Source organism: Pelmatolapia mariae, linkage group LG9, assembly GCF_036321145.2.
Source record: "Pelmatolapia mariae isolate MD_Pm_ZW linkage group LG9, Pm_UMD_F_2, whole genome shotgun sequence".
NCBI classification, from domain to species: Eukaryota; Metazoa; Chordata; class Actinopteri; order Cichliformes; family Cichlidae; genus Pelmatolapia; species Pelmatolapia mariae.
The window spans coordinates 2,757,501-2,778,930 of NC_086235.1; the positions used below are offsets into that span (position 1 = coordinate 2,757,501).

General features: G+C 46.3%; 3 protein-coding genes across 7 annotated transcripts in view; all 3 read left to right on the forward strand.

The window, feature by feature from the left end:
• hus1 (HUS1 checkpoint clamp component) overlaps positions 1 to 45 on the forward strand; it is a 5,688-nt gene extending 5,643 nt beyond the window's left edge. For all 4 annotated transcript variants that reach the window (XM_063483426.1, XM_063483424.1, XM_063483425.1 and 1 more), the window contains one exon: positions 1 to 45. This exon is cut by the window's left edge and continues 354 nt beyond it. The gene's annotated coding sequence lies outside the window, so the exon portion shown is untranslated.
• A 1,036-nt stretch (positions 46 to 1,081) lies between these two features.
• tubb6 (tubulin, beta 6 class V) lies at positions 1,082 to 6,291 on the forward strand. Its single transcript, XM_063483165.1, has 6 exons — positions 1,082 to 1,406; positions 3,598 to 3,706; positions 3,813 to 3,923; positions 4,409 to 4,524; positions 5,160 to 5,288; positions 5,408 to 6,291. The coding sequence occupies exons 1-6, from the start codon at positions 1,350 to 1,352 to the stop codon at positions 6,224 to 6,226; spliced, it is 1,341 nt and encodes a 446-aa protein (XP_063339235.1). The 5' UTR covers positions 1,082 to 1,349; the 3' UTR covers positions 6,227 to 6,291.
• Positions 6,292 to 11,783: 5,492 nt separating this feature from the next.
• The window catches only part of dipk1c (divergent protein kinase domain 1C), a 42,327-nt gene continuing 32,680 nt past the window's right edge, over positions 11,784 to 21,430 (forward strand). Inside the window, exons 1-3 of one of the 2 annotated variants that reach the window (XM_063484286.1) lie at positions 11,784 to 12,530; positions 14,912 to 15,154; positions 15,270 to 15,813. In XM_063484286.1, the coding sequence (XP_063340356.1) occupies positions 15,589 to 15,813 (225 nt within the window). In that variant the 5' untranslated portion in view covers positions 11,784 to 12,530; positions 14,912 to 15,154; positions 15,270 to 15,588. The remainder of the gene's footprint in view (positions 12,531 to 14,911; positions 15,155 to 15,269; positions 15,814 to 21,430) is intronic. The other variant, XM_063484285.1, reaches the window with a different exon arrangement.

Consider the following 21,430-nt stretch of genomic DNA (forward strand, 5'->3'; position numbering starts at 1 on the left):
TGAATATGTAAGTTCCTTTTTTGAAAAAGTGACAATAAAATAAAAACTGAAGTATAAACAGTTGCAGTGTCTCGATGCAGGCCACTCATCCAGGTGGCTTCTTCAGTCTCGTGTCACTTCAAGTTAGTCCAGAGTGAACATGATAACGCAGCTGTCCTGATCCTCGGCTCGGTGTCAGTGCAGCCACATGATTGGCTGGTACGGTTTGTGGTTTGGCTGGTGGTCATTTAATGGATAATACAGAAATGGGACAGACAGGGTGTAGAAAATGTCTCCTGTTGCTAATTCTTCTCCCAGTGTTTCTCCGAGTCTTCCAGCAGGTGGCAGCACACCCAAACCTCTCACCGCCTCATGTTGGCTGGAGGAGGCTGTGGTGCAGACAGTTATTCAGACACTTTTCTTTGTTTCATATTTGGCTGCAGGTTCCTGAGTGACGTAGTTCACACCTCCTCTTCCTCCCCGCTAATGTGTCTGAAGGAGGATCAGTCAGAGAGCAAAGCTCCTATTTTACAGCCTTTGCTGTAAACTGACACTGCTGCTGGCCTCAGCAACAGCTGACCGTGCTTCATCATCATCATCCCACTCTGAGGGACGGTCTGCGCATGCTCCCTCAGAGAGGAGAGAGAATCCTGTCTCTCCATCAGCTTTCATCTCAGCGGACACCTGTTTACTCATGAGTGTTTGCTTTAAAATTATTTTGAAAATCTGATATATGTTAAAGTTTAACATATATAAGATTTTCAAAATAATTATACGGTAATTCATCTGCACAGCCGTGTCAGAGTTTCACAATAAAAAAGAATTTTAAAAATGATTTTAAATGTCAGGATATCCGGATGAAATCATCCACGTACTTCACCGGTGTGATCAGATTGTAGGAGTTACAAAATAAAAGCCGCAGTTTACAGAGATGCGCAAGGATGCTTTAAAGTGTCATATTTTCAAAATAAATTCCTGCCATTTATTTTGTAGTAAGTTTTAATTCTTTCCCCTCTATCAGCTGTTCTTTTGAACAACCATAAGGAGCCTCCGTCACTCCAGCTGTTTCACACAGACTGTCCACAGTGATCACAGCCTGCCTGAAAGCGTCCGCGTGTTTTTACCTGACAGGTGGTGTTTTAAACGCAGTGAGCGTGGCAGTGGGCTTTGCTGTGAGTGTGAGCTCACTGCTGGACACAGGTTCATGCTGACTGGGACAAACTGGACCGTGACCCCCACTCCTCCCCCCCCAGGGCGTGGTGACGTGAACGCGCCTGACAGGAGGAGAAAATGAAGCAGGACGCGCGCTCCCGCTCCGCAGACTCACAGCAGGATCCAGCAGAGCTTCAGCGGACACACGCAGAGGAACCATGAGGGAGATCGTTCACATCCAAGCGGGACAGTGCGGGAACCAGATCGGGACCAAGGTAGGGACCGCGTCACGCTGCTCTGATTCACAGCTTCGTGTCTGTCGGACATTTTCAACAACGCAAAACTTTATTTCAAACACTGAGAGTCCGCTTCACACTGCGGGCCGTCATGTGAACAAACCAATCAGAGACACCGCGAGTGCTGCACACACATTATCACTACCGTGGGGTCAGAGTTAGTGCGGGAACAGCAGAGCAGACGTGAATCAGACTCGTTACTTTTTTTAAGTAAAACATTTCAAACGTAGCAACGAGTGAGAGATCCGCCTCTGGAACCCGCTGCAGTAGAATACAGAGTAGAGTACAGAGTAGAGTACAGAGTAGAGTACAGTGGGAATAATAAAAGTTCATCTAGAGTACATGTGGTGAGGGAGAGAGAAGTGAACTCTGTGAGCCACCCAGAGACTATTCAAGGAATCCACACACACTCTCTCTCTCTCTCTCTCTCTCTCTCTCTCTCTCTCTCTCTCTCTCTCTCTCTCTCTCTCTTCTCTGGGCTGGAAGTCAGAGATGAACACAAGCAGATTGTTTTTCTTTTTTGAGTTCACTAAAACTGTGAAGGGTAAATTGTGGAGTTGAGTTTTTGTGGTTCTTCCTGGTTGATTTTGTTCGTTTATTGCAACAAGCTGGTGCCTCCTTCCTGTTAGCACAGACGCTGATGTGTAACAGGGTGGTGTTGGTGCAATAACGGAGCAAAGCCTCCACCTCTGTGTAAGCTTACTGACAAGGTGTCCAGGTTAGGTTGTAACTCAAAGAACGGTGGCTTCATTCATCGAGTCGGAGACGCTAAAATGTGTCTGACACTTTGCACGGCCTCGAATGAACAAAATAAACTGTCCCAGTTGGATTCGTACCCGGTGGAGTAGAGCAGGATTACAGCACTCTGAACTATTTTAAATTCAACGATTGCAGCTCTGACAGCAGCCTCAGAAAATATTTCAAAACTAATCACTGAAAACAACAGATTAAACGCATGAGGCTCTCACCTCAATGCAGCCACTCAAATCTCTAAAATCTCCCAGTTTACTTAGAATTTACTGGCTTGTTCTTTAATTTTCTCACACTTTCCTTCCCTGTTGCCATCTGAGCTTTTAGCCTCCATCAGAATCTCCATCACACCCACTAACTCAATCTGAGGGACTAACTCATCCCTCAGATTGAGGTGGGGGTTTTTTTTAGTGTTTTTCTTCTTTCTTTTGCTTTGGTTTGGGTTTTTTAGTGCTTAGAAAGCAAGCACTAAAAAAACCTACGAAGAACCTCAGACTGATTAAACAAAGCTCTTTAGGTGAGAGGTATCAGCACAGCCTGTGCTCATTTATAAGTAAAGATTTATTCTAATTTTATTTGTAATTTCAAGATTAGGCTTCAAACTTTCCTTTTTGCTAAAGCATATAGTTAGGACTGGACCAGGTGACCCTGAATCCTCCCTTAGTTATGCTGCAATAGGTGTAGGCTGCCGGGGATTCCCATGATGCACTGGGTGTTTCTTCTTCACTCACTATGTGTTAATAGACCTCTCTGCATTGAATCATATCTGTTATTAATCTCTGTCTCTCTTCCATGTCTTTATCCTGTCTTCCTTCTCTCACCCCAACCAATCACAGCAGATGGCCCCGCCCCTCCCTGAGCCTGGTTCTGCCGGAGGTTTCTTCCTGTTAAAAGGGAGTTTTTCCTTCCCACTGTCGCCAAAGTGCTTGCTCATAGGGGGTCATATGATTGTTGGGTTTTTCTCTGTATGTATTATTGTAGGGTCTACCTTACAATATAAAGCACCTTGAGGTGACTGTTGTTGTGATTTGGTGCTGTGTAAATAAAATTGAATTGAATTGAATTGAAGCCCTTGAAACATCCTTAGCCACCCTCTTCCCATTGAACAGAGTTCTGAGTTAGCTGCGGTGGTTTTCACACGCTACAGTATGAGGTGTCAGATCAAGTCTGTTTAATTTACAGTAATGGTTAAAATCAGGGGGTGACACGTGCTGCATTCAGGGTTCAGTAAAATGTGGGAGAGTCTGTTTCTTACAGCTTTTATGTTCTTATAAACTAAACTTTTTGGCCTTCAGGAGGAAGCTGTGAAGGTTTTAGAGCAAACATTTAACCTTGGACATCGGTGAGTCAGTGAACGCACAACAGGCAGGAAGTTGCTGAATCACCAATGCTTTTCTCACTCTCTCTGTGACTCGCTCAGTTCTGGGAAGTGATCAGTGACGAGCACGGCATCGACCCCGCCGGGAACTATGTGGGTGACTCGAGTCTGCAGCTGGACAGAGTCAACGTCTACTACAACGAGGCCTCCTGTAAGTGCAGAGGAGAGTGAGTCACCACTCCGTTCAGGGTGATGAGATCACTTAGACTCCTGCTCAACTTTGGTGCACAAAGGTAACTACTCCCCTCTGTGTGCAGCGCATAAATACGTCCCCCGGGCCGTGCTGGTCGACCTGGAACCGGGAACCATGGACAGCGTGCGCTCGGGAGCCTTCGGACAACTCTTCAGACCAGATAACTTCATCTTTGGTAACCTCAGCAGACACGATCAGAACACGCCGATCAGCCCTCATTTGAATCAGCAGAATTTGACACATAAACCATAAACTTAGAAAGTAGTTTAGTCTCATCCTCCTTCCTGATCCTGCAGACGCAGAGCTGCGTGGTCTTTATTTAGCAGCAGTGTTTGACCCACCTGACGAGGCCGAGCACAGAATTCCTGCTCAGTGAGCTGCAGCAAAACTTTCCAGCATTAAATCGTCCGAGTAAACAGACTGACGCGTCTGCAGCGTCTCTTTTATAAACTATGTCTGAGCAGAAGATGAAGCAGAGAGGTTTCAGATCTCTCTCTCTCACACACACACACACACACACACACACACACACACACACGTCCTACTGTCCACTAGCTGAGAAATGGGTCACCACCAGCAACTGTGTGTGTGTCCATCTGTCACAGTGATCAGTTTACACTTCACAGATGCATTTTCCCCTTTCTGATTGGCTGTTTGCAGGTCAGACAGGTGCAGGGAACAACTGGGCCAAAGGTCACTACACGGAAGGGGCGGAGCTTGTGGACTCTGTCCTGGACATAGTGAGGAAGGAGTGCGAGCACTGCGACTGTCTCCAGGTGAGTCTTCTTTATGTGACCGACGCAGCCTTATTGGCTGAGTTTAACCTCAGTGGGTGGAGCTAAACTTTTTCTTCTTCAGCGTTCCTGCTTCAGTTTTTAAGATTCATCGAACAACAAGATGCAGGATCATCATTAAAGTTTTCTCTAGATTTTATTTTTCCTCACTGGCAGATTCACGTTTATGATTTGGACTCAAATTGCAGCTGAAATTTAGTTCACGTTAGGACTGCATGCTAACAAATCTATTTGGACTCATCCTTGTTGTATGATGTTGGAAATATTTTATCCAGTCTCAGTTTTTCATCATAAATATAATGTATAGACCTTTGGGACGTTATGTTTCGGTCCTTGCAACGCTGCCAGGTCACACCTCAGACTGTGCAGGAGCTCAGTGATGCCCTGGTCCTGATCTGTGAGGAGGCCCCCCAGGACACCATCCGTTGTCTCATTAGTGAAATTTTGGTAAAGTGGACTGACTTCTGGGGTTATTTAAGAATGTCAGTTTTCTAGTGATGGTGCCTTTAGGATAAACTGTAAACAGTGTGTTTGTTCATGACACTGAGCACAAACCTTGCACCGGTTGTCTGTCTCCTCACCGTTTACTGTAAGATGAAAGAGCACTTCTCTTGCAGGGCTTCCAGCTGACTCACTCTCTGGGAGGGGGCACTGGCTCGGGGATGGGCACCCTGCTGATCAGCAAGATCCGGGAGGAGTACCCCGACCGGATCATGAACACCTTCAGCGTCATGCCCTCACCGAAGGTAGGAGGAGGAAATTTTGTCCGTCTGTCCCACATTTCCCAACTTGTTTGTTCGGATCCTTGATAAACATAAATACCGACTCCCCTCTTCTCACGTCCCGTCTGTCTTTGGTCCGTCAGGTGTCGGACACAGTGGTGGAGCCTTACAACGCCACCCTGTCGGTCCACCAGCTGGTAGAAAACACAGATGAGACCTACTGCATCGACAACGAGGCCCTTTACGACATCTGCTTCCGCACTCTGAAACTCACCACCCCCACCTACGGCGACCTCAACCACCTGGTGTCAGCCACCATGAGCGGCGTGACGACCTCGCTCCGTTTCCCCGGACAGCTCAACGCAGATCTCCGCAAGCTGGCCGTGAACATGGTTCCTTTCCCCAGGCTGCACTTCTTCATGCCGGGGTTTGCTCCTCTGACAGCGCGGGGCAGCCAGCAGTATCGAGCGCTCACTGTTCCCGAGCTCACCCAGCAGATGTTTGACGCCAGGAACATGATGGCGGCTTGCGACCCTCGCCACGGACGCTATCTGACCGTGGCCACCGTCTTCCGGGGGCCCATGTCCATGAAGGAGGTGGACGAGCAGATGCTGAATATCCAGAACAAGAACAGCAGCTACTTCGTGGAGTGGATCCCCAACAACGTGAAGGTGGCCGTCTGCGACATCGCTCCCCGAGGGCTCAAGATGGCCGCCACCTTCATCGGCAACAGCACCGCCATCCAGGAGCTGTTCAAGCGGATCTCTGAGCAGTTCTCGGCCATGTTCCGCCGAAAGGCGTTTCTGCACTGGTTCACCGGCGAGGGCATGGATGAGATGGAGTTCACGGAGGCGGAGAGCAACATGAACGACCTGGTGTCCGAGTACCAGCAGTACCAGGAAGCCACCGCCAACGACGGCGAGGAGAACTTTGAGGACGAGGAGGATGAGATCAACGAGTAAGAGTATGGAGGACCACAAGAGCCACACGTATCGAAATAAAGAAATCTGTGCTTAAATAATGAATTGTACAATAAATTCTGCATTTGTAAATTCATTTATGAATTCATTTTTACATTATTTTATTTATTCAAACATTACTAAACTAATTTCTTATTTAATAATTTTATTTTAAATAAAAACATTATTTTTAAATATATTTTTAAAATGAATTATTAATCCATTAATAAATACTTCAAATTGAAAATGAATTTCACAAAAAAAAGAATTAAACATTGAAAACCTCATCTCAAAAACCATTTTTGAATTGCATATTAAAAACAGATTTTCCAGATGTTTGTTAAAACACTATTTTAAAAAGAGAAACTAAATGGTTTCAAAAATCAAAGATTTCCTTCTGGCATTTAAAATGGCGATTCCACTCATTGTGCTTGTACAAAGGCCGTTCAGCCTCGGGATTTACACTCGGCTCCACACGGATATGTGAAGGTGCAGTGAAAGGTAGAGCTGGACCTCCCGGCGTGCACCTGGGGACTCAGCCTGACCACCTGTTGAAGGTAACGTGCTAACATGGCTAACGCTAGCATCACCGCACGTAGCCCCGTTATTTTAAGGTCATCTTAGCTTATGAAAGTTTTACGTCGCAGCTGTACGAGCTCGCTGCGTGTTTTGTAAGCTGCTGTGCTCTTCAAATAAAGCTGGAAGCAGCTCAGACTGTTAGAACCAGCACTGAGGCCTGTTACATTTATACAGTGTTAGAGCAATGGCTGCAGCCTACAGCCTCCTCAAATTCTTTAATTCTCACTCGCTTTTGCAACTTTCTACTTTGTGTTACTCGCAGCAACAACTCCACCTCATTGTTAGTCCATTTAAAAATCTCGGTGCTTTTCAAAGAGGCGGAAAGTAAATAAACGACAGACAGAAATGAGGCAGGCCGAATCTTCTTGTTTCACGCATGCGCAGTAGGGGAATGTAAGCGTTTTCAGCCGTTTCAGTGTGGACGCACAACTCTGAAAACAACTGAAAACACTAGTGTGGACGCGGAGCGTTTTCAGCCGTTTCAGTGTGGACGCACAACTCTGTGAAAACAACTGAAAACACTAGCGTGGACGCGGAGCGTTTTCAGACGAAAGCGCCGTTTTCAAATGTATCCGGGCGAGTGTGGACGTAGCCTGTGTTTACCTGATGGCTACAATGTTGCTGCTGCTGCTGATGGTGCTGGAGGGCAGGGCTGTGTTGACCTGAGACTGTAGACATTAAAATGTCCACAGGAGAGATGGTAGCTGATTGAACAATAATAAAATGCAAAGATTTGTTGCCTCATGGTTTCACCAATTTTAAAAACAAAAAAACTGTAGGAAATAAACTGGGCTCTGCCTTCGTCTCCTCATCTCATCTCACTCTCCACTTTCTGTCCGTCTGACAACAAGGCACAATTTACTGTTGCATTAAAGTATTATTTAATTATCCACACTTAAAAACTCTTGCACCTAATCTATAATAAAGGTATAACAGAAACATGTTATAGAACATTGCAGCTGTGTTTATTATTGTTTTTATCCTGAATACCTCTGCAATGCAACAACCTGTTATTGTTACCTGTGCTCGTTTTAACCCAGCCTCACACAGCTGTTTCCTCCTCATGTCCTCACAGCACAATGTTATATCATGAGTAATAATTTTAAAAAATCTATACACATAAAACACGCGCACACACACACAGTGACATTTTATACCTTCTCCAGAATACTGTATATACTACAGCCACAAGTTTGCATCATGGTGGTGATTTAGAAAACTCCCCTTATTATGTATTCCTGGTGCTATAATAATAAAGTAATGAGAATAAAGAGTAAAGTAATCATATAAAATAAAGTATTTATGATGATTCAATTTGTTTGATCCACTCTGTGCAGACACAAAGTTTATTAAATGTTTAAACTTTAGAGATACAATAATGTTGCTGCTGTAAAATCAGCATTTTGTCCTAGGACCAAACTGCTGAAGGTCCTGGATCCAGGAGCATTTTACACATTCCTACATAAAAATATGAACATTTGTTGATTTAAAAAGTGCAGAAAGGCGCTGGTGCCTGTTTTAAAGTGTGTGATTTGTTGTAGTGCATCAGTGATGGACCGCTCAGCTGTTGTTTCCAAAACTGTGCGCGTCACTGTTTCAGGACCTGAGCGGGCCTCGCCGTGCAGACAAACCACCGATGAGCCGGTTAATCTCCGGGGCCGGCGCTCTGTGTGCGAGACTTGATTTCCCAGCACTTCTGTTTGTGCTGGCAGAGCCGCCGCGCCCGTGTGCGCTCGGGCACAAAGAGGCTTCGTGTCTGTGGATCTGCGGCTCTTTGTCTGCACCGGGTTTCAGCAGAGTCGGCGCGTCACCTGAAACATCAGCGTGCTGAGTCCTCAGATCATCTGTGAGCAGTTTTTCACTGAGGCTGGAGCGCTCTGCTGAACTATTCAGTGACTGTTTCATATCATTACAACACTGTAGAGACCGCTCTCCTTCACCTGTGACTGTCAGTGAGGGGGCACTCACACCTCCGTCGACTTTGATTTCTGTCATCAACATTTTCGTTACAGTAGAGGAGATTTCAGGTCCATCTGCAGGATCCTCCTCCTCTCCAGGCCCATGAAGAGCATCCAATCACACCTGAGGAACAAACTGCTGCTCAGGTGACCCAGCACTGGGTGAATCACCGCATTCAGACTTTTTACAGGTTTATTTATTATTAAACAGCATTTTAGTTCTGACATTTAACCCACACTCTCACACAGGGAAAAGTTTTGAGCTCTTTGATGATATTTTTAGGTGAACTGGGAGAATCGTTCTGAATATGGATCCAGACTCCCTGTGACTGTCATATCTGACCACTAGGAGGTGCTGCAACACAACATCTGTATCTCCAGTAATCAGCAGGCGACCTGTCCATGGTGTAGATGGAGATGATCTCAGTGATGCATTCAGGGAGCGTTTGAAGGGCAGCTGCAGGAGGTGAAGCAGATTATTCCACGTCCCTCCTGATTTAAACAGCATGGGTACTTTCTCTTTTTCTTCTCTCCTGCAAAACAAAACCTGAACCTGAAGGTTAAAATGTGCTGAGACATGAACTTTTTAAGGACATACCTGTGAGTTAAGAAGCTGGGCCTAATGAGCAGGCCTCAGGTAATTGCTGCGGTTAATAAGGAGGCTGAGCTGAGATGGAGCGCCAGAGGCTGCACAGCCTGGAGGTCTAATTGGCAATTAGAGCGACGCGAAGCCCTGCTCGGCTTCTCCTGCAGGTTTAGTTGGGATAAAGTTTAGTTTTTGTTTTGAGCGTGACGAGCTGCACTTTCTACACCTGGCACCAATTTTCAGCTTTCAGCATCAGTTTCTGATAGAAGTATATTGAGTTTACACTGCTAGGACCCATTTAATTCTCCCCTCTGAGTCACCACACACTCAGACTGACTCTTTCTGTTCTCAGCTCTGAGTCAGACTGCAGTGAGCCGATCATTCAGTCTGATATCAGAACCTTTTCTGTGTCCTGATTGGAGAATTTACCTGATATAATGTGTCACCTGGTTTAAATACCTCAGATCTTCGCCACGCATCAGCGATTATTTAAAGGAATGATGAAGATCTCAGTAATACTTCAGGTTAGTTTGCAAACTCAGTTCAGGAAATACATGATGGTTCAGTTAAACTGACACTTCCTTTAACTAACAAGCCGCCTTAAAGGAGCAACAACACAAACTACAATCCCCCAAACATCACAGATTTACTTTATGTCACTCGCTGAGAACAGTTCGTCGTTTAGGTTTGAAAGAATTTCTAGTAGATGATGTCAGATGGTGAAAGCACGATTCTTTTCCTCCTGCCTGGCAGCTCCATCTTCATCGTCCTCCCTCCTCCATCTCAGCCTCTCTGACTCTGAGCTGTCCCTCTGATGGACTCATTTCTAAGCCCTGTCTCCTCTCTTTCTGTTAGTGCCACCGTGATGGTTGTGCTTTATCACTGGAGTCTCTCGGTGCCGTCTTACAGCAGCTCAGCTTTCTTTATTGTGTGTTTCAGGTTTTCTAATCTCAGGTTATTTAACCTTCTTCAGCCTGTATACAGGTGCTGCTGCTCTGCAAACTGCTCTGCAACCACCTCCACCTCCACCCACCTCCCCCTTTAATGGTTTCTGATCTCCTGCTGTTAGTGACGCTCTGAGCGGGGGAGGAAGTGAACCTGGAAAATATGAATAACTGTAAATGGAATAAAAAGACTATTTAACTTCTACGTCAGCTCTGTCACCAGCTCCTTATGGTGCAGGTGAGAGTTTGATAACCAGTCACAGTGATGATGCTGAGTCTGCTGAAAACTCTCAGCTGCAGCTCTGTTAAGTTTACAACAGATAGTTCTCGCCTCTGAACACCAGCAGCGCTGCAGTAGCCTCCCACAGCCGTGGCCACACATCTTTTGGTTTGCTGGATCCACTCCTGCTTCATCAGAAAACCCAGATGATCAGTTTGCAGACTTTTCTAATCACCTTTTAAGGACTGAGCACAGATTCTCAATGGGATTAAAGACCGGGGAGTTTCCTGGCCTCGGATACAAATTGTTAATTTTCTGATCTCAGAGCCACTTAGTGTTCAGTTTAGCCTCGAGACGCGGCGCTCCATCAGGCTGGAAAATGCACAGACTCCAGAACGCTCCTGGATCTCTGGGAGAGGCTGGTCATCGAGGATGTTTTTGGTGTGGTCAGTGCTTAAAAAGCAGAAACCTGTGATAAGGCATCCCCATCAGTCAGGGGCTGGCTCAGAGGCTGATGTTCAGCATGCTGCAGAAACCTGCACAAGTTATAAAGAAGAAAGGTCACCACAGAAAGTTTTTTCTGACCAATAAAAGTCTTTAAACATCGATTTCATGATTATCCTTCAATAAATCACAGAAACATGTAAAGAACTCAAATTAAGGAGCGAGGAGGAGGAGCGAACGCTGGGTGTAAAGAGTAAATGCAGCTCAAAGGTGTGTGAAGTCTCTGTTCTATGTTTCACGTTGTATTTCGACATATCTGCATTTTCACACATGTCAGAGGGAATTTGAATAAAGATAATAAAAACCAACACCTGTTATTATTAGATCCGTTTATCCATCAGCATGTTTGGGGTTTTCTGCCCTCTAGTGGCCACAAATAACTAAATGCACCTTTAATTTGTGCACACAAACAAACGCAAGGACCTTAAAATAACCTCCAACATTTTTGGACCCTGAGGCGTCAAACAAAGCATCGAGCTGCTTCTGCCCTCTTCTTATGTTTGCACAACTTTATTGGCTTTTTTACAAATGAGGCAATTACGAACACGCCATGAGGCTCTGAGCTGTGCGCCCCAGCAGAGGGAGGGAGGCCAGGACAGAAAAGGAAAGTGAGATAAATGGGGGGAGAGCTTTTAATTTGGCGAGCCTCGGTAGAGCTGCAGAAGAGAGGGAGGGGGAGTATAAGAGTATTTAAGAGAAGGGGGGTGAGGAGGAGGAGCTGCTTTAAAGCTTCATGGGACTTTTTTTGTCCCCACAACATGAGCAAACACAGAGCTGAGGAATAAAGAGAGGAAGCAGACTGAAGAGAGGAAGGAAGGGAACGAGGCTGAACGAACAAGCCTGAGTCCGACACACACGCACACACACACAAACACACACACTCTCTCCTCCCTCTCAGTGTGGAGCGGCACACTGAGAGAGCGAGGAGGAGCAGGAGGAGGCAGCACTCTGAGGACAAACCAGAGGCTCTGGAGCAGCGGAGGACTGCCGGAGCGGCGGCTGCCTGTCAGACCGGAGTCAGGGCTCACAGACTCCGTCATCCCCAGGTGCATCAGAAACCTGCACCTCCTGCTGCTCTCAGAGACACAGCCGAGAGTTTCTGCTGAAACACAGAAGAGTGGAGGAGCTGCAGACCTCAGGCTCACGGTCTGCTGGGTGGCTTTCATTTCTCTGGACAAACCATCAGTTTTCCTCTGGATCATTTCAGCAGCTGCTGCACATTTTGGAGTCTCATCAGCTCAGAGGAAAACTTTGGGATTATTTCAGTCTTTAAAATAAGAAGACAGGTTCAGGACTTTTCTTTTTCAGAGAGGGAAAAGAGATGATCATCATCACCTGAGGGGGCGAGAAGAAACACCAGCGGAGGAAACAAAGAGCAGAAGAAGTGCCAATTTGCACATTTGTGCAAAGGTTTAATCATCTGGAAGAAAAGATTTCATGAGTTTAGCCTGGCTGGAGGTTTTTCTCATCGCAGCCGGCTGCAGAGGTTCCTGAGCATCGACACAACAGTTTAACGGTGAGCGGCGAGATTTCATATCGTCTCTGTTTATTTCTCTTTCAGTGTAAATCAAGGTCACTGCATCATTTCCAGACTTCAGACACGCCCCAGTAAAAGTGATGTTTACGCTCTGTCACAGTCACAGACCTGGAGCTGCGCTTTAGTGTTTCAATGAGAGCAACAGGAAAGCAAACACACTGTTATCGTCTTCATCATCATGAGAAGTGCAGCGACGCTCGCAGAGACGCTCGAACAGCTGCTGCTCAAACACTCCACACTCACACGTTTGTGAGAGAAGCTCCAGGAGGCGCTCTCTGTGAGTGACGATGGTCTGCAGGGCAGCAGAGCTTCAGCACCTGTTGCATCGATAGATGCAGACCTGCTGCGAGCTCCAGGCATGTCCAGCTAAAGCAGAATTTATTTCTTAATGAGTCTATTGTTTGTATCAGTTTGTATTAGTGCAGCCACAGTCATCACTGATGAAGAAAAATGAAGATTTCAGCTTAAATGTGTTGCTCCGTTATAAATTTGATCCACACTGTGATCTATCAGCCGCCTCCAGAGTTATGAATGGCTGTGCTCTGCTTCTTGCATTAAAATGAACTTCATGCTCTCTTGGTGAACAGTTCTAGTGATGCAACTTCTTCCAGCTTCCTTGGATTTCAGCCTCCTTTGAACATCAATCAGGTACTGGTGTCACGTTCACCATCAGCCTTTGTTTAAGCTTTTCACACTCTGTGTGTCAAATACATCCAAGAAAAAATGATTAACAATAATCAGGCCTCTTAGCTTAATGGCGTCACGGTACCGTATCACCCTATCAGAGCGCTTCGCTCTCAGACTGCAGGCTCACAGGTTGTTCCTGGAGATCTGAATCCTCCTCAGTCACGCTGCTTTCTGCTCGTTATGTGACAATGCGTCAGCCGTGTCTCTGCGTCCTTCTGTGTTCATGAAAGCTTTTTATCATGTTTCAAAGCTTCAAATCTTCTTTTATTTAATATAAACAAGCCACAGAAATCCTTTGTGGCTGTTGTCAGCCTCTCAACTTTGCACGCCTTCAATAACTCTACAAACAAGCTGCTGGTTAGTTTTCTGTCTTCATCTGTTTCCACAGTGATGGACAAACAGTGCATTGTTTGGCTAATGACGTCAGCCTGCTGTGGGACTTCCCATGATGCACTAAGCACTCTTTCTTTACACCCCCACCCCTATTTCCTCTCACCCTTTAACCAGTTATTGCAGATGTTGCTCGGCCAGATGTCTCTTCCTGTTAAAATGGAGTTCTTCCTCCCCACAGTCGAGTGTGACTGCCAGAGGATGCTGTCGTTTGTCACCGCAGTTGGGAATTCTGTGTGTGTCATAAAGCTGTTGTTGTTGGAGCGTTTCATTTGTCCACAGTTTGAGTCCAAGTGAAAAACCTTTGCAAACATACAGACACAAGCTGTTTGTGTAGCGTGTGAAATACGTGCTAACGCAGTGAAGCCGAGTCAAGTATGGGTAAAATATTTACTGGTAAAGAATGACGGCGGTCCCTCAGAGGAGGACGTTGCATCTCAGAGCAGATCCACCCATGCCAAGCTGTAAAATCTCTGCTGAGAACTGCTGTCGTTTGTTTCCCACCAAATACGCAGCATCATTAAAGCGCTTCATGATTTATGGAGGTGTTTACGCTCTGGCAGGGTCGGTTTATTTCAGAGACGCTGCCGTCTGCTTTAAGTCAGAAAAGTGGCTCGAAGTACATCAATGTTCAAAACCAAACTCCAAGAACTTGAACATCCACCCGCCAGCGGAGAGGAGCAGGTATCAGCTGCTCCGTCTGCAGCAGCGTCCTCTCCTCCACCCAGCTTCCCATCAACAAGACCTGGATGGTGATCATCATCTGGACTCCTGATCCCAGCGAGCTCTGCTGACCGCCTGACTTCTCTCAGACATGTTTGTGTTTCTGCAGTCGGGTTTCTCTCACTTCATGCCCCGGATGCTTCAGAGAGAGCGACCGCAGCCACAAGCTTTAATGAGTCTCTGCAACAACGGTGGGGAAAGAGAAGCTTTCATTAGTTTGGTTTCCTTTTAAACGTTCTGGAGATGTCACAGTTTCTGGTGGAATGGCTTTTTAAAAACCTCATGATTTAAAACATTTAAAGCTCGACTCTGTCGTCAAATTTCTGAAGGAAAGTTTGAAAAGTTCCTGAAATCGAATGTTTGATTCTGGGAACTTCCGTGAATGCCGCCTGCTGTCCTTTCTTTAGATTAAAATCCCTCCTCTCACATCTTCATCAGGGTCTTCCTCACTGTTGTTTCTTTGTATAAATTCAGTTTCTGTTTTTCCTCTCATTAAATCCTCGTCTCCAGAATCCAGAGCTGCAGTCTGTTCAACTTTTTTCTCTCTAAATGTTTTTCAGGGACATTTTTGAGCTCGACAGCGAGACGACCACAAGAGCTGCCGACGCCACGAGGAGGTGACGCGAGGACAGTGGAGACACAGATCTGTGGGACTGAGCGAGTGTGTGTGTGTGTGTGTGTGTGTGTGTTAGTGCAGATGCCACACAGCGCTGCAGACGAGCCCGGACGCCCGTGTCACGCAGCTCCAAGGCGACTCCTCGGATTTCTCTCGCTGACTCTGTGAGTGGAAAATAAATCAGCAGGTTGGATATGAAGCAACACAATGGCATCGAGCACAAACAAAGCTTCAGATATTTCCTGCAGAGCTGGGTTGTGTGTCTGTGATGTGATGAGCACGGACTGTTGTGTCATTTTCAGGTTCTTTCAGGACAAACTGGTCGGTCACTGAGTGTTTGAAAGCGACGCTCTGGACCTGACATCACAGAAGCTGAAGAGCATCGCTCTGAAAGGAGGCCAGAGAACACCTGCTTCTTGTTTGAGGACTGAAACATGCCAGTGACACAGACTTTATCTCACTTACGAGAGACGATCTGAAGTTTTAAATATTCAACATTACGAAACTACAAATCAAGCTTACTGAAACATTCGGATGTTTCAGAATCTGTCTCTAGCTCAATATTCAGAGGACGCTTTGAGGATCGTTTCTGACTGACGGCGCCCTGCAGCATCCACCGCCATGCTCCCAGGAGGGCTGGGGTCCGGCGGAGGGGGTCGTGGCGGCGGCGGCCTGTGCCTGCTCCGGTGGCTGGGCCTCAGGCTGTGGTCTCGTCGGGGGACACTGGTCTTCGCTCTGCTCTGGTTCGGGTCCTGGTTGTTCCTGAACGGCCTGGTTCTGGTCCACAGGACCATCCTGTCTGACTTCTGCACCGACGACAAGAGCAAGAGGATCCTACAGAGACTGGTGAGTCAGAGGGTCCAGGCCTTCAGTTAGCACAGGAGTCTGGTTTCAAAGCAGCAGCAGCAGTGCACACTGGGAAACAGAGTTTTTTTCTTTGTTTTCTTTTTTTTCACACAGAAGAAAACAGGATGTAAAGTGGTGCTAAAATTGTCAGATATGGTTAAAAAAAAGGTCGAATACCTCGTTACTGAAACACGAAGGCTGTCACCGGGTAAAATAACAGAGAAGTACACAAAGACACTACATCACTGTGAGCTGGATTTAAATGTGATGCGTTTGCCTGCTGCCCAGCACTGTTAGCATGTCCCACTGTGAGCTTTCTGGAAAATGAAAAGTTAGACTAATTTCACAAAAGACAGCTGAGCTCTGGGATTTTCTGCTTCCTTCCTTGTGAGTCTGATTTATTTTAAAGAAAACGTCGAGCAGATTTAGTTTGTAGTTTGTGCCTGATGACTGAAGCCCACCTGAGATTAGATTAATGGGTTTGTTTTAAATGTGACTGTGATCAGAATCACTACAATCCCTGCTGCAGATGCTGAAAGAAGACGTTTGCAGAGACATTACAGAGTCCTCTAATAATAATAATAATAATAATAATAATAATACTCTCAAAAAGTTAAGTTGGCAGTATTAGGGGCGTGGCCTCTGTGACTGACAGGTGGATGGTGACACAGGCGGCTGTAGCTGCTAGCTTCACCTGAACTGGACCTCTGGACATGTTTGTGCTGTTGGAGCCTTTTGGAGCATTTTTAATGACATCATGTGACCAATAATATGGCTGCTGTGAGGTTACTGTGGTAACAAACCTCCCAAGGAGGCGGAGCTCAGGTTTAATACGTGTGTGTGATTCAGTTTGATTACCGAGTCACAGCTTTCGAGGTCAGTCCTGGATCTAGAAAATGAACCAGTAGCTGTAAAGATAAAGTTGTGACTTTTCATAAACCAGTAACGACTGTAAAATGGCTCCGCCTTCATTGGGTCACATTATTGATCAGCCGTTTGCATTCTGGCGCCGTGTCCACTGCCTTCTTTTAGTTACTTCATGTAAGTGTCCTTAAATCATCACCAGCTTACAACAACATTTTTCATTTTGACCAATCAGCTCTTGGCAGCAGGTTTAAGTTATTTCAGTGGATCGTGTGTGTGTGTGTGTGTGTGTGTCTGTGTGTGTGTGTGTGTCTGTGTGTGTGTCTGTGTCTGTCTGCGTGTGTGTGCGTGTGTGTGTGTGTGTGTGTGTGTGTGTCTGTGTCTGTCTGCGTGTGTGTGTGTGCGTGTGTGTGCGTGTGTGTGTGTGTGTGTCTGTGTCTGTGTCTGTGTGTGTGTCTGTGTGTGTGTGTGTCTGTGTGTGTGTGTGTGTGTCTGTGTGTCTGTGTGTGTGTGTGTGTGTGTGTCTGTGTCTGTGTCTGTCTGCGTGTGTGTGCGTGTGTGTGTGCGTGTGTGTGTGTGCGTGGACGGGTATTAACATCTTCATGGGGACCAAAAATTGGTAGTTTACTATACTTGTGGGGACAAACAGCCCTTGTGGGGACCAAAATCCCGGTCCCCACGAGTTTGAAGGCATTTTTGAGCCTCAAAATGTGGTTTTAGTGTCAGGGTTACAATTAGGTTATGGTTAGGTTTAGGGTAAGGGTCAGGGTTAGGCATTCATTTTTGATGGTTAGGGTTAGGGTAAGGGGCTAGGGAAAGCATTGTGTCAATGAAATGTCCCCACAAGGATATAAATACACACATGTGTGTGTGTGTGTCTGCGTGTGTGTGCGTGTGTGTGTGCGTGTGTGTGTGTGTGTGCGTGTGTGTGTGTGTGCGTGCGTGTGTGTGTGTGTGTCTGTGTGTGTGTGTGTGTGTCTGTGTGTGTGTCTGTGTCTGTCTGTGTCTGTGTCTGTCTGCGTGTGTGTGCGTGTGTGTGTGCGTGTGTGTGTGTGTGCGTGTGTGTGTGTGTCTGCGTGTGTGTGCGCGTGTGTCTGCGTGTGTGTGCGTGTGTGTGTGCGTGTGTGCGTGTGTGCGTGTGTGTGTGCGTGTGTGCGTGTGTGTGTGTGTGTGCGTGTGTGTGTGTGTGTGGAGCATATGCACTCTGCAGTCTCAGTATTTACGGTCTGGAGGACAAACGCGGCTCACATCGACGTGTCGCTGAGTCTCGCCGCTGCTCATCACTCACACGTGTGCAGTGAGCAGGCGTGTGAGATAAACAGCCAGCGGTCAATAACTTTAATGTCCTGCTGATCGTCTGCTGCTGCTGTGGGTAAACACTGATAATAAGACGCCCACGTCCTCCCACCCTGTCCTCTTGTGTGTAATCTGTTTTCTTATTCCCGCTCGTCGTCTTCATATTCATCTTTGTCCCCCTGGTGTCCCTCTCTCCATCTCTCCTGTGGACTTGATGTTCCTTCCTGTGTTGAGAGGCAGCAGCAGGAATTTTTCTGTCACTGCTTAAACACCACGTATGTTCGTGTTTTCCTCTCACGGCTGAGTGAATGATGGTTGCTGGTGTTTCTCCACAGAGCTCCACAGGAGCAGCTTTCATGTGCTGTGAGCTGCTAAAATACCAGTTTGTTTTTCCGTGTTTCCTGTCGTATATCAGGTCCAAACATGGCCACAGTCTCTAACACTGAGCTCGTGTATGTGAAGTGATCCCTGAGAGCTGAAAGCTGGGATCCAAACACTCCGGTCATCACAGTTTTCTGGCTGCTGCTTGGAAACACAGGGTTGTAACAGCTAGTGGGCGGGGCTTAGGATATCTGCTCTGTTTGACATCATAAAGATCTCAGAGCAGAAAGAAGTGTAAGTCTGAGGCTCACGGGGATGAGGTGGTTCAACGCTGACCTCGTTAACTGAAGCTTTCATCATATTTTCTGTGAACATCATTGGAGGGGAAAGCAGTCCACTTTAATCCACAGCCCGTCCTGCAGGCTGTAAATCTCTGTCAGCGACAGAACTTCTGCAAACTATAACTTCATTTTTTAACCCTTGAATAAACAGTACGACATCATGCCAACACAGTTTTTACTGTCGGAGTCATTTAATCAAACTCACGCAGAGAGTCAGGCCGTGATGTGCTGTCACGTCACCCCCACCTCCCGCCTGATTATAAACCTCTCAGAGATCCAAAGTGGAAACTGATGAAATCCCAAATAAATGCAGAGAGTCAGAGTCAACAAACAACGCAGCACTTTTGCTCCATCCATCATGTTGTTTGAAAAGTCTTCGAGGTTCAGCGACTGGCTCCAATAACAAGCTGACTGAGAGCAACGAGAGGTTTCATGTTTCCAGAAGCTCGTTGGGCTCTAATGCAGCACAGATGCAGCTCCACCATCAACACTTTGAACCAGCAGGAAAACAAGAGCAGAGGTTGGATGTGACGACCTCGGGCTGTTTTCCTCTGATCCAGCTGATGCTGCTGGAAGTTTCTGCCCGGCGGTTCAGGCTCGTCTGAAAGGCTTCAGGTGTTGTAGGAACCTGAACAAACATCCGTCAATCATCCACCCCTTCATCTTCCTTCCTGTGGGCTCATCTCAAACCTCTCCGCCGGCCACTGGAGCAGCAGATCAACAGCAGACTGTGCTGAAGCTGCTGTTCAGCAGAGTCCTCGAGCCTCTGATGTAAACACAGCTCCAAACCACGATCTGAACATCAGTGACCAACAGAGACTACACCGCACACACGTTTAGCTCTACAGCTGTCTCACAGGAAATGTCTGCCTCCCCTCCTCTGGTGTTTGATGGTGGAGCTATAATAAAAGATAAAGAGCAGTTCAGGATCTAGACAGAACCTGTCCACCCTGACCTCCACCCGACGTGGAGTACTTCATCAGCACCACATTACGCTCTGTTTTCTTTTAGCCTCAAGCTGTTTTTTATTTTGGAAATATACGTTTACTCCTTGGATTAGCAAAGCGTGTTCACTGCTTGAGCAGTGCTGCTGATGTCTGGCTGGTTTTAATCGGGGGGTGGTGTGATTATTGTGCTTTGCTGCAAACTCAGTGAGGGTTTAGTTTTTAAGGTGCACCCTAACCCGGGACGCACTCACCGGCCACACTGTTAATCTTGAGCGTGTCACTTCCTGATTAAATAAATGTTAAAAGAGGAACGCGTTCCAAAAAGTGTTGTGATGAATGTAAAGGAAACTTGGCATGAAGATGTCCTGATGCTGCCGGGTATCAGCAGCATTTGTCTCTGGATTATAATGAAGGATTAGAGAATTATGCTGAGATGAGCTGCAATAAAGGATCATTAAAGATCCTGAGAAGATAACTCAGCTTTATTACAGCTTCCAGCCGCCCGGTCACTGCAGCGCAGGATTAAACAGTGTGGACGGGTTTGTGTCTGAGCAGCATCCTGGGACGGCAGAGATAAAAATACACTCTTGGGAAACTCGTTAGTCTCAGAGGCATTCAGTCTGGAAACAAACGTGCTTATTTTGGGATCCTGCAGCAATTCCATCCATGTCGATGGGAAACTCATTCGTCTCTCTGCCAAAGTCTGCTATCCAAAGACTTCCTACTGCAGGACTTGACCTCCCTGTGGGATTTAGAAAAGCATCGTTTCATCACAAACTCAACTTTCCATGAAGTCCTCTCCATCATCGATCCTGCTGCAGAGCAAACAACCAGGAACCCCCCCCACCTGCCCGCCACCCATCTGTATTAATAGAACAACATCAGTTATGATGTAACATTGAGTCGATCTGCATCTTTTTTTTATTTCTGGCAGGTTTCTGAAAGCAGAAAACAGGATTTCTTCTTGGGTCTGATCTCAACAGTTCAGGCTTTGAGTGTAAAGACGACAAAAACACTCAAATTCATAAAAATCTGAATTAACTGATGACAACTTTCATCTGTTCTTCGCTGCAGAGGAAGTCCAGTTTTTCCAGACATCAGTAATTATGAGACTGATCTGATGAAAAACCTGATGAAGCTGGAGAAACACACTGATGAACGATGCAGAGATTATTTCACAAACAATCGTTCTTCCTACGTGTCTGATCGCTCGTGTCTCGGGTGAACATCGGCTCTGTGGTGTTGATGGAGAAAACTGTAGTTTTCAGTTGATCCTTTGAGTATTTATAGTCTAAAGGCGGATCTGCTGCTCGGCCTAACCGTGTCCTCGCATGTCTCTGGCATTCCTCTGCCTATTTATGAGCTGACGTCACATTTTTTATGGCCTGTCTCACTTTTTTAATTCAGCCTGCTGCTTAACGGGGAATTAAGAGAGAAGGTTTACGTGCAGGTCAGCGTTTCTTCTCAAACACTCGATAAACTAACTTGTTAATTTATGCTTGTATGATGTTTTGTACCATTTCCAGCTGTAATATCACAAATCCAAACTCTGATATCGTGCTTCATGTTGCACACTTTGACCTGTGAGTGTCGACAGTGAGGTTTCTACTACACATGTACCTGCTAAAGTCCAGTAGAGATTTAAAGGTGTGTCCTTCTCTGCTGGATCATTTCTTCATCTGTCAAATAATAACTATAACTGAGTGTTAAAGGTCACGACCTGCAGCAGCTCTGTGTTTGTTTTAACGTCTTAGCTCGTCCTGTCAGGAAGGTCAAACGCCCCGTCTGTCACTGGCTGTTGGTTGCACAGGAATCTTACTGGACTGCAGGTGATTTATAAGTCAACAT